At 35.7% G+C, this 12,585-nt stretch overlaps 1 protein-coding gene across 2 annotated transcripts; it reads right to left on the reverse strand.

The window, feature by feature from the left end:
• Positions 1–632: 632 nt before the first annotated feature.
• Positions 633–8,843, reverse strand: LOC145593075 (E3 ubiquitin-protein ligase HOS1-like). Of its 2 annotated transcripts, XR_014102543.1 has the most exons (11): positions 8,471–8,843; positions 6,911–7,301; positions 6,510–6,644; positions 6,216–6,391; positions 5,355–5,762; positions 5,099–5,257; positions 3,697–4,191; positions 3,269–3,406; positions 1,587–2,308; positions 887–1,363; positions 633–780 (listed from the first exon to the last, which is right to left on the reverse strand). XR_014102543.1 is itself a non-coding variant. In XM_081649585.1 (10 exons), the coding sequence occupies exons 1-10, from the start codon at positions 8,576–8,578 to the stop codon at positions 1,186–1,188; spliced, it is 2,910 nt and encodes a 969-aa protein (XP_081505711.1). In that variant the 5' UTR covers positions 8,579–8,843; the 3' UTR covers positions 633–1,185. The 2 variants fall into 2 exon arrangements, 1 of the variants encoding a protein (XP_081505711.1); XM_081649585.1 differs by having other exon boundaries at positions 633–1,363.
• Between the last annotated feature and the right edge of the window lie 3,742 nt (positions 8,844–12,585).

The raw sequence follows: 12,585 nt of genomic DNA on the forward strand, positions 1-12,585 counted from the left end.
TTCTGGGTGGTTCGGCCTGAGAGCAGGTGGTTTCAGGCTGTGAAATGGGTGGTCTAAAGGTGGCTGATGTTGAATGTTGGTTGTGGTGTGGTTGTTGTTGTTGTTGTTGGTCATCTTTTTAATTACCTCCACTTTCTCTCTCCTACCCTTAATTTACTGTACTTTAATTCATTAATCAACCATTATGAAATTTTGTCTTAGAATCCGTGTCAAGCTCAAAGTTGCAACTAACTTGAAACGGAGGTAGTATTTGCAACTTTAGAGTATTTTATATCTCACAAATAATACCCAAAAGTTACAAATAATAAAAATCAGAGGCAGTAATTGTTTTTCAGGCGCATAAGTATGATAACTTGATAAGTGAAGAGTAATTTCTAGAAAATCAAAAGAGTGATCTTCAGAATTATTCAAACACTTCTGTTGCAGTTTTGATTAAGCAGTGATTCGTATCAATTCCAGATTTTAATATAGTTCTCTGAGAGAGCCACACTGGCTAACCTCAATAATACTTTTTAGTCTTTGACATTTTTTTTTTCAAACTGTTGTCACTTGTCACCATTTAAAGCTCAAATGAGGTGAGGATGAACAATGGCAAGAAGAGGCTCATCAAAGATCATACTAAGCATGCTGTTAAAAATTGCAGGTGATTTGAACTACAGATAGAGCATGGACAAAAAATGACTTTCACCGTATCGTTACTTGAGCTTGGACACCTTCCAAAACAAATCCCATCAATTTGAAGCTGATTGGCATATGATGCCCAAGCCAAGCTCACATTCTCTGTTTTCAAAAAAATTCATAGCACATAAATTACATCAGATGAGTAGAGAAGCTATGAGAAGATGCACAAATGCAGGAGGAACAAGGGCAAAGTATCAGGCCTCACGTTGTTCAACTTAGGATGCATGATTCTGCAAATCACTCTCCTCAAGTTAGAAAAAACACAGGTTGAAACTGAACTGTGAAATTTGGTGTTCTCTTACCAAATTTTTTCTTCCTACACACTGCAGTTTAACCATCAGAAGTTGTAGTCGAGAGACCAGCGTCAGCAAAGTATTGCTATATTTCTTTTCTTTGCAAGCTATGTGTACAACTCTGTCTCGTCTTCTAACAAGTATTGCAAACACTCACAACTTGGCCCACTTTTAAAAAATTAAGGACCTGCGACAGTCAACATTCACAAATTTATCTACGTGACAGTCGACCCCTTATAGAACTTCTTTTCGTTGTTGTTGGACGAGACGAAGCAACCCTCAACTTTTCCGGACTTTGCTGCTCTTCTTCATCACTAGTTTCATCTGACCTCCATCTTTGAGCACTACTAGTATTGAAATCAGCGGCAGGAGAGCTGAATACTTCTCGACTGTTATGAGATAAAGCATACGTGAATTATAATAAAGAGATTGTAGATGGGCAAAATTCAAAGCTGCATAAGTTTACCTACGAATCAAAGTGATAGCACCCCTGCCTCATGGGAAGGAGAAGAGGGGGAGGGGGGGAGAGAGAGAGAGAGAGCAGGATTATTAACCCAGTCAGGAATCAACTTGAGCTAAAAACAAAAGGATCAAAAGGGTTAAGTCTTTTACCTCCATGATATATCCATTGCATCACCTAAAGAAGCCGTATTTCCAGGTCTATCTAGGTCTCTTGGTGAGAACCTCTTGCCAGAGGCAGTTTTGAATCTTTCTTCAGGTGAGTCATCAAATAAGCCACGGTTACTGCTTGGCGTCCTTGTTGGTTTTGCCATAACCCTTCGAGAATGTGGAGGGCTAACTTTTGGAAGAGGTCCAAACAGACCGTTTTGCTCTACTGGGGGAGAAACTTCATCAAGTTGGGCATCTTGAAATTCACCATTGAAAAGCCTTGATGAAGCTCTATTAAAATCTTTAAGAGCCGAAGCCTTCATGGAACGAATTCCAGAGGTCAATACATCATCAAGCTTGGAATTTTTTACCATGCTGAATGGAGGTTTTAATGATTTTTCAGTGTCCATAAAAAAGTTTCCATGAGAAGTAGAGGGAGATGCATGATTTTGAAATTCAGGTTCAGTATCACCAACATGTCCAGCTGGTTTCGAAATTGGAAACCCAGATGACTTGAAAGAAGTGTCATGCTCCATCTGAAGAATAAGGGAAGAGCACAAGGAAGAGGATGCTGAAGGCATAGAACTAGCTTTTTCTCGCACCCTACCAATATTTGCTTCTCTTTGACAATCAGCCCTGTCTACGCATAAAGCCCTATCCTCCGGCAATTTTCCAGCCATCAATTGCTGCTGCTCGACTTCTGGAAGCAGCTCCACAGCTTTATTCTGATCAAGAGAGAGATACCAATTCAGTCAAAGCCAAACAGGTATACATGCAAGGAAAACAAGATCAAGAGAGTGCATTAGTGAGAGACTTAACCTAAACAATATACAATACTCTACTAGAGGCCGGTTCACAGAGGTGGCCTTTTAATGGAGGTACCATGTGAAATGACTATAAATACTCCCTCCATTTCATTTCAGTTGACACATTTCCAGGCATCCTCAATAATCAGAATAAGAAAAAAAAATTATGAAGAGGTATTTGAAAAAGATACATTAAGACGAATATAACAAGACCCCACATGACCATGTTCTTAAGTATAAATCATACTCCGTAATATGAAGTCAAATTAACTTATGTTTACAATGCTCAAAATCAAAACATGTCAACTAATATGAAACAGTGGAAGTGCAATGAAAATGATTATGGAGAGAGAGAGAGAGAGAGAGAGCATGTGCATAAATGGTAATCTTGCAATATTTGGTGAAACATCTGAAAACGACAATTGTTGCAATATTAGGGGAACAGAGAAATTAATTAATATTGAGAACAGCACAAAAGCAGTATGCTTGACTGAAAGAAAAATGGCCAGAAAAAAAAACTACCAACAAAATTATAAGTACTTTCCATAACCAACGGTAACACACTATGCACGTGAGAAAAATCATTCCTCTCATTTTAAACTAGCTCAGTTGCATGGTGGCAAATGCAACTGAGCTAGTATACACAAAACACTTTAAACCAAAGATCATCTCCAGAAATAATTAAAATTGTAAACTCACTCTTTAATAAAATAAAAAATTAAAAAAAACCAAGAGTAAAAGCTCAGAGAGAACTCAAGCAAGTCCGGTAAAACTGAGAAAGAAATCAAAACAATATTCTACAAACACAAGATTATCAAGATTAAAATAAGAGATAACAAGTACACAAGATTGAGATCAGTACAGAGTGGCAGTACTTACAACCAATCCTGATCTCCAGTCAGCTGACGATCTCATTCTGCACAAGCCCTCTTCATCACCACTGTTCTTTGATAAGAAATCCTCCTCCACTAACTGAAGCTCCTTATTTGTATGATATGCATCAATATACCGGTGGCGCTGAAGTATTTAAACAACCATATTATTATATTAGATTTCAGGAAACTATGGTTATAGGCCTTATAGCTTTAATTTGAATAATATGCAGATCCAGGCCTACAACAGTCTGAATAAAATTCTTCTTCAGAGAAACAGAATTGCATCAACTTGATAATTTAGATTTTAGAAAATGGGAAGTCTTTTAAGCGAGATGACAAATGGGATGGGGAAAGAAACTGGATTTACCAAGATTATAGATGTACATGGAAAAAAAAATTGAGGGGAGACGAGAAAAGAGAGGGAGTAATCACCTGGAGATAAAACACAACAAGAAGACTTCCAGCAGTTGCAAGAGGATTGTCTATAGCACAATCTAAAAGGCATTTATGAAGATGCCTCTCTTCATCATCATTCCAGGGCAACTCTATGACACGGTCTACAATATTCCTTCTGACACAAAGATAACAAATCTCAGTTACCAGTACAAGCACCCAATCTGTCCAACTTCTGACTTCACCTTCAGATTCATCGAAAGCATCAACTGGCAATTTATGATTCAATTGCTTCTCTTTGACTTTCATACAAAGCATCCTCTGGTACATAAAAGCTTCTGTTAATAAGCCGCATTCCACTCTGACCCTAATGGCTGTGACTGCCTCACTCAAGGAAACCTCAGCTCCACCATCACGGCCACACCACCGCAGAAACATAAGAGCAGAATCAGGAGCTTTCCTTTCTAGCAGAACTTTTGCAATCTTAGGATGAGATTCTGGACCTGCTATCTCTGGAAGAAGGTGGCAACCTTCCTACATAATATAACAATTTGAGCACTATAAGATTGAAGCATGCCCAATGATATGAAAGCAACCGTTTGGAGCTACAAAAATTAAACTCCAACAATGAAATTGAAAAAATATCAGTGAAAATACAGTTACAGGAATTTTTACAACAAACCATAATGACCAAAAAATTAGAGACCGCAAATTTTAAAAGACACTGGCTTCACTGTTCATGAGCACATAACCACATGGACCTAATAGCCGTGTCACAAAATCCTCCAGCCAATGATTAACAGTTTGGGCATGCTTAGGTTGATGATAAAGTACGGAGAGAGTAAAAAAAGAAATAATAAACGGAAGGTGGATGAGCATGGTAGTAGATCTAATGATATAGTGATTGTGTAAGGAGGAGGGAGGAATGCGGGAATTACTAACCTCATTGGGGATAATAATTACCCATCATGGGTGATGATTCCCCTTCCTACCCTCCCTCCTTGAGTTATTACTACATCGCCCCTATGACCACCACCTAAACTAAACTTCCTCATCTTATTTAGCCTTCAACACCCCCTTAATGCATTACCTATAATCCAAGCATGCCCATAACAGAAGTACACAAAATTCCATCACTGGCCATGCCACATTTTAATGCTTAATTAATGTGTTATTCAGTGCAAGTAACTTGTATAAAAGACTAAAAATATATATATACATACATTCTAGCTGATAGACAAAAATAATGCTAGATAACTCAAGTTGCATTGATTTTATCAAAAAATTAACTCAATTATAGTACCATACTAAAGATGTTTAACATAATTCCAATTGAAAGTCAATTTAGTTAATAATCCAGAGGATAGGTCATTTCATTTCATCAAACACACTGCTAAATCAATAATACAATATTAATCAAGTGAAAACTACTTGTAGGTACCTGTAGGGCTTCATCAGTGTGATCATCCAGGAGATAAAAGGTCAAAGACTCTAGTAAAGAGTGCCTAGTTATACTGAAAGTAGCAGCAAAATCATCTACAAGAAGTCTCCATTCCTCATCAGCCATCGTCCAATGGCGATCAAAGAGATAATACAACAACTGAACAGGAGTTAAGAAGCATCTTTCTCATGTTAAATTAAAACAAACCTGCATAAAGGCAGAATTCTAACATATATAAATGAAAAGTAAAGGATACAATAGCACGTTTGGCAACCACCATGTCAGAACCTCCGCAAAGAAAGAGTGTATCAATGGCAGCCCTCACGTTTTCAAATGGATAGCTGCCTCCCAAACCCTCAATCTTAGACCTGAAGAAAGATGAACCTCCATCCCTTTGTAAAGATGCAACTTCTAGTTCAACTGCACTTGCCTGCTCATCACCCTTGTCAACCTCAAGATTCAACAATGCGTCCTCAATAAAGAGACTCGAATTATCTTGTCCTGTGGACTCTCCAAAAAGTTCAACTGCTTCAGGCCAGGCTCGCTGCACAGCAGCTGACTTCCTTTCGCGCACAATTGAACGCCATGTAAAAACATTGTCATGGCGAGACCTGACATTTTCCAAAAACTGATGTCTAATGCACCACAACATCATATCCATATGCTGAAATTCAACAGAAATCAGAGCAGAATTAGAATCATATAGCAGACTCAGATGGTCTTTATAAATGCAAAACGATTCTATAGCAAAAGCAGGAAATAAGCATTTCAATACATACATCTTTTTGACTTTCACACTAGTCAACATGCAACTTTAACTGTCAATAGCTTTAGTTATATATTAGATTGAAAAAACTATTAATATTTGATATTTTGAAATCATACATTGAAAATAATCCAACAAAGATTACAATAATGATAATAATTTTCACATATCCACAATAGCTTGTGGTCAAAGTTGGTATATGAAGAGTGTAAAAACTAAAAAGCCAAAATGATACATGTATTGAGAAATAAAGGAATAATTATACATACAAACGTGTGTGTGTGTGTGTGTATAAACATTTCAACAGTGTTGACAATCTGGACAGGAAACAGATAATTTTACATACTAAACCTGCTTGGTCTTCAATATGCTCTCCTGAAGGCGATTAAGATCATCAAGCTTGGCTGAATGTGTATCCTTAAATGACAAGTTCAAAACTTCCAGCACACTGGACAAGCCAACTAGCTTCGCCAAGACCTTAAGAAGTGCATCCATTTTTGTTTTCATCTCAGTTATTTCAAGATTATCTGGTCAGAAAGTCAAGAAACAAACAATGCAAGCAACAGAAGAAAACAATCAAGAATATGCTAGCTAAGAATGGAATAAGAAAGTAAGAAACTAAAAAAGCATAAGCAACTCGGATACATATCCCTCGAAGTTGTTCTATGATGTTTTTGAATGCGCTTTTGCACCAGTCCTTGACAACCACCTCGTCCAGCAGAAATGCTATTACAGGATCACTTGATACAGCACTTTCATCCATGCAAACATCTGTAACATCTATAATATTTCTGTCAAGGAAATACAATCTCCAACACATCAGTCTTACAAAAAAATCTCCCTTGAGCCCTGACTTTAAATAATTGAATTGGACAAGGGATATTAAAAGCTTATCTTTTCTTATAAAAGGAGTTTTAGTTATCTTAAATAAAAGCAAAAGAAAAAATGGGATCAACAGATTTTGGTGAATAACTAGAATATGTGCCCACAAATTAATACACAAAAGAACTAAGGACAAAGATGTTAGAAATCATATGAGAGGATACAATGGCTTATCAAACAACATAAGTTGTTCTCCATGGCAACATCAAACAAAGAATAAAGACGTTGGACGTCCGCAGTGAGGTGTATTTCACCATCTTCCTTTTCTTGAAATCTGTCATTGCAATTTTTTGATATAAGACCTGCCTCAACGCACTCATAGTAAAGTCGAGGCCGCAGTATGTTTCCATTCTTAGGCAAAGAAGTTCTACAGATAGGGCAATTATCACAACGTTGACTACACTCTGCACACAAAGATGCATGCCCACATGAGTTAAGCACAGACTCCACAAGACGACCACAACTCCTCAGGTCTCTGCTGGCACGACATCGTTCAACTTTTGCCTCATTGCACAAATCAATCAGATCAATAGATGCCAGGTGTCGCAGAGCATCCTATAATTTTGCAAGAAGAGTTAGAATGTAATTTATATGATTATAATGCAGACTAACTGCCATTGAGCAGAGCAGGAATTTCAAATTCTAACAGATAATAAAAGCAGCACCCCCACAAATCAAATGTCGTGGCATGGAAAATCATCTGCAATCCACATTAAAATCTCAAGTACCATAAATTCCTTCAACGAGAACTAAATCCAATACCTACGCTGTTACATATGCATTTCAGTAATAATCTGCAACTACACTCAGGACTGTCAGGAGAAAGGCTACATACATCTAAACTTTGCCCAACATCATATAATGAGACTAACCATGTGTTAGTAGATACAGGAAGGAGAGAATTATATCAGCTAGTTTCCTTACACATGAGGTGCCATAGCTATCAATCTTCGGATGGAAACAAGTTCGAGTGCCACCTAGAACAATTATTAGCATCCTATATCCACTATTTCCACTCCTATGAACACACATCTCCAGCAACGGTCTCACCCCAAAATGCCCACTCTTTCTACAACTTACTTCCTTTTTCCTCTTTGGACTTAAGCCATAGACTTTCTTACTTAACACTAGTAAATTTTAATGAAAAATAATGCTAATTTTCTTACCATAATCGAAATTTACACAAACCCCTATACAAATTCTATTATACCCCTCTTTTTGGCAATGAAGCTTGCATCTACCATATACTTTATATGAATTAAAACCTCCAATCTCCTCAACTCTAATTTCAATTTCCAAATACTAAATTCATTATTCTCGCGATAGCATGGGCGCAACCGAGCTTCTAATTTCTCCCCTTTAGCACTCCACATAGTGAGCATACACATAAATCTAGATACTAGAAACTTAAGCTATAGCTTCCAAATTGCATCACTAATGCTACCCTAATTCCCAATTACTCCCTAAAATGATCCAGCTTTTACCCGCCGATAAACTTAGTTCACTAATCCTAATAACACCGACAACTAATCCACATTTTATAGTTAACCAAGTTGCATTATTCGCAATGCCAAGCTCTAGAACAACTTCACCAATTAACAAACCCGCAATAACAAATCAAATTTACCCAAAAAAATCAAAAGGGGTGTTCGAAAATCAAGGAAATATAGCGCAAAAATTGCAGTACATACTAAACGAACTGAACTGAGATTCCAGAAACAAACCTGAACAGCTTTGCTGCTGAAATCTGGTTGCGAAGAAGAAGAAGCAAATCTGACACCATTAGTCGATTCAGAGGGGAAATTTGCGGTGTTGTATCGAATTTGGTCCATCGCACAAATGAATCAAACAAAAACCCTAATTGGAAGTAGAGTAATAGTGAGAAAGATAATGCTAGGGTTTACCGTGAATTTTCGAATTTGGTGAATAAATTAATAAGATTGTTCTAGGAAGAGAGAGAATTTTAATACAATTGGGGAAATTTTGAAATAGGGTTTTAGAAATTGGGAAGAAAAAAAAAATTGAAACGGGGTTTTGGTTGGGAGTGGTGAGGGTTCTTTTTACAGAGCCGTCAGAGATAATTTGGGGGAATCTTCCGGCGTATTTTTACTCCGAGGTCTCAAATATTACGGAGTAAACCCAAGACGGCAAGAACAGTGTAATAATAGCCCAATACATCTAACATTCCAACCTAGAAGGCTAGAACCACAAAGAACATAGAGAGAAAGAGGTTGTGAAATGGTGGGTGTGCTCGGTTAGGTTCGACCCATGGCACAGTCATTTAAAAAAATGTTCAGTTACGAATTTCAAAGTACTCCGTAGTGAAACATGCATGGTTTGTGTTTATGTGTTCGTAGTACGGAGACTACATGCTTCGGTAATATTTTATTTTTGGGAAATTCTCAATGGTCGCCCTCTATTTTTGCTTATTTTCAATGGTAGCCAATATTTATTTCGATTATCTTTGGTAGCCATATACTTTTATAAATTTTCAACCGTAGCCTTATTAAGCCTAAATCCGTTAAATAGCCGTTAACTTTAACCACAATTAACCCTTATCTCTATTTAACCATTTTCTTTCTCATTCCCTTATCTTTGATGGCTGCCAGGCTGCCACCATGCACTAACCCCAAAACCCTCCACCAACAACACCTTCCACCGCAAAAAACCACCCCCTCTCCATCCCCTTCACCGCAACCTCCCCCGAAATCGGCCATCGCCAACCCCAAACCCCACTCAAAATACCTTCCACCCACAAAAACCACAACCCACCAAAACCTCACCCACGAAAAATCCCCCCACGAAACTAGTTGGCCACCCACCAAAACCCCACCCAAAAAATCCCCAACCCACAAAAACACCATCCGCCAAAACCCCACCCACGAAAAATATTCCCTTTCCCACGAAACCGATCACCCATCAAGATACCCCACCCAAGAATCAATTATTTCTAGTGCTTGAATTAGGGTGTGGCTTTGATGTTCAATTATCCAATAATGGTGCTAAAACTGCTAATCCATGAGGAGGAGGAGAGAGAATCAAGAACCCTAATTTTTTTTTTTTGAAGAGGAAAGAGGGGAATGAAAATGGAGGGGGTCGCGGGATTGCTCTAACTAAACTACAAGCACTACATTTTTATTTTTTATTTTTTTAAAAGTTAACCTTAGTTTCTTAGGGTCTGTTCTCTTACGTTGAAATTCAATTCAGTTCAGTTCAGTTCAGCTTCTAATTTTCTTCTCTTATAAAATATTCAGTTCAGTTCAGTTCAGTTCGGTTCGGTTCAGTTCAGTTCAACTGAGTTCAATCAATGTGAACAGGCCCTTAGTCATGTTAGATTTAACGGAATTTTAATAAAAAAATATCATTAAGGTTACGGTTGAGAATTTATAAAAGTATATGGCTACCAAAGATAATCAAAATAAAAATTGGCTACCATTGAAAATAAGCAAAAATAAAGGGCTATCATTGAGAATTTCCCTTTATTTTTTTGTTCTTTTTAACTAAAAATGTATCAAGTGGACGATCTACAACTCGTCACATATGATAACGTATAAGTGAGTTCATACTTATTTCTCATATTATGTTTTTTTTCTTGTAATGCCTTTCTTTAATCAAAAGTCATGTGAGTAGTCAATAGTGTGTCCTTTTTCAAATGAATATACTTTTTTTTTTTAATAAATATGATTCATAGTCCTTAAAATAGAATTACTCAATTTTGATTCAAAAATATGATCAACAGTACACAATAGTAAAGTGTAATTTTATATGTTTTTTTTTTATTTTTTTTTTATTTTATTATTATTATTATTATTATTATTATTATTATTATTATTATTATTATTGACTATGGTGTTTTTACATTCTCATTTGCATAAGCATGCATGGTGTTTACATGAATCAACAAGCCCGGCTTTGAATCGGTTTTTTCTTACCCTCTTAACAAGGCCCCCAAAAATCAGGGGCCTATAATTTTTATACAAAAAAACATTGACTCATTAAAAAAATCATAATCTTACCTATTCACCTTTTTCCCGTATAAGACCACCATTTTCAAACTAAAACCCACAAAAATAATCCAAATCTAACTTTGCCTTTTAATTTCCAAAACAAAATTAAATTGATTATGAAGATATAATTTGCTTCACGAATGTGGGAAGGATGATACTTTTTAAATAAAAAGTTTTTGTTTATTGTTTTATTGAATTATTATTAAACGTAGTAATATGAACATTTTAGCTCTATGATTTGTAGTACTGCACTAAAAAAAATTAAAAAAAAACATTTTATAATTATAATAATTGTAACTTTTTAAAAATAGTCCTTAAAAATTTAGGGGACCAATTTTTATAGTTAAATTTTAAAGGAACCAATTTTTATAGTTAGAAGAGGGCCATCGAATTACCCTGTTAATTAATTTAGAAATTTGAAAAATATATATTTAGATTGGTGAATGCGGAACAAAACTTAACTCTCTTTAAAGCGATCCAAAGGGACCTTCGTCCGGTCTTTTTGGAGAACTTAAATGGAGGGCTTGGCCAAGATTGGTGACCAAGGATCGAGGTGGAGCAATGTAGTTTGGCTACATTCTAGGCTGTTTTGTTAGTTTTGTTTTATTTTACTTCTTTATGTTTGCTTTTGCCCCTCTCCTTCACCAAAAAAAAAAATGAATATGGTCAACGTTTGATAAATTAATTGAATAAATAATATGGTCAACGTTTGATAAATTAATTGAATAAATAAATATGGTCAACGTTTGATAAATTAATTGAATAATTAAATATGGTCAACGTTTGATCGCACCGAGAGATTAAATCAACTCAAATACTAAGGGTTTGTTCTCATTTACTGAACTCAGCTGAACTGAATATTTTATAAGAGAAGGAAATTAGGAGCTGAACTGAATTCAACGTATGAGAACAGGCCCTAAGACTTGAAACAAGTATCAAGTTACAAGTTATACCACCTTCGCTATTCATTTACAACGTTTATTACTCAACAAAGTTATAGTTAGCTTGGATATAATGATTAGTGTTTAAGTATCCTATTTGTTCTCCATTATGTAATGTCATAATTTTGAAGTTTGAAAAACCCCGTATTGTTTTTTCGATTAGATGAAAAATACTAATTTTGTTTTCCCCGTAAATAATCATTAAATGTTGAATATATATAAATCAAAACTTACAAAATATTGAATATGGTTTTCCTAATACAATTTTTTGTAACATAATTATGAAATTTTCAAGATAATTATCAAATCATTACGAAGAAATAACCGAACATAATTATCAAATTAAACAAGTACAAACTAACAACCCGGAGCATCGTCCGGACCACACACTAGTTTTTTTTATTGTAGGATGAATTTATTAAACCATGTCATCCTCTAAAGTTGCCTAAATTTTGTATGAGTAGTGATTAAACATATCCAAACGAGTAGAGATAATTAAAGTCAATTGACAACGTTTCTTACTAGATTAGATAATATCCATCTCTTATAAACATGTATGTACCTATGCATGGAATCATGGTCCTAAATATGGAGAAGTCTTACACCACACTACTTTAAATCAATTAATGAGTTTTCCTTTGTCTGAATAACTTCTCATTTGAAAGGATTTAAACATCTCAGTACTACTTTCAACTTCAATCAGTGTGTTGACTTACAGATAAGAACTATATGCAAGAAACTTAGAGTTTACGAGTGTGCAACTAAAATGGGCAAATCGTGTATTTGTACTAATAAGTTCATTGTATTTTTGCATTAGGTTTCCTATTGACATTGGTTTCATATTGACATTGGTTTCATTATGGTGTGTAATATATTAAGAAAGTAGTTGAA

Source organism: Chenopodium album, chromosome 2, assembly GCF_948465745.1.
Source record: "Chenopodium album chromosome 2, dcCheAlbu1.1, whole genome shotgun sequence".
Classification (NCBI taxonomy): Eukaryota; Viridiplantae; Streptophyta; class Magnoliopsida; order Caryophyllales; family Amaranthaceae; genus Chenopodium; species Chenopodium album.

Coding starts and splice junctions, on each gene's coding strand:
- LOC145593075 (XM_081649585.1), bottom strand. CDS start 8,578: ATGGACCAAATTCGATACAACACCGCAAATTTCCCCTCTGAATCGACT. Junction 3,407..3,696: donor TTGTTGTGTTTTATCTCCAG/GTGATTACTCCC, acceptor TAAATACTTCAG/CGCCACCGGTATATTGATGC. Junction 1,364..1,586: donor GCAATGGATATATCATGGAG/GTAAAAGACTTA, acceptor ATCTCATAACAG/TCGAGAAGTATTCAGCTCTC.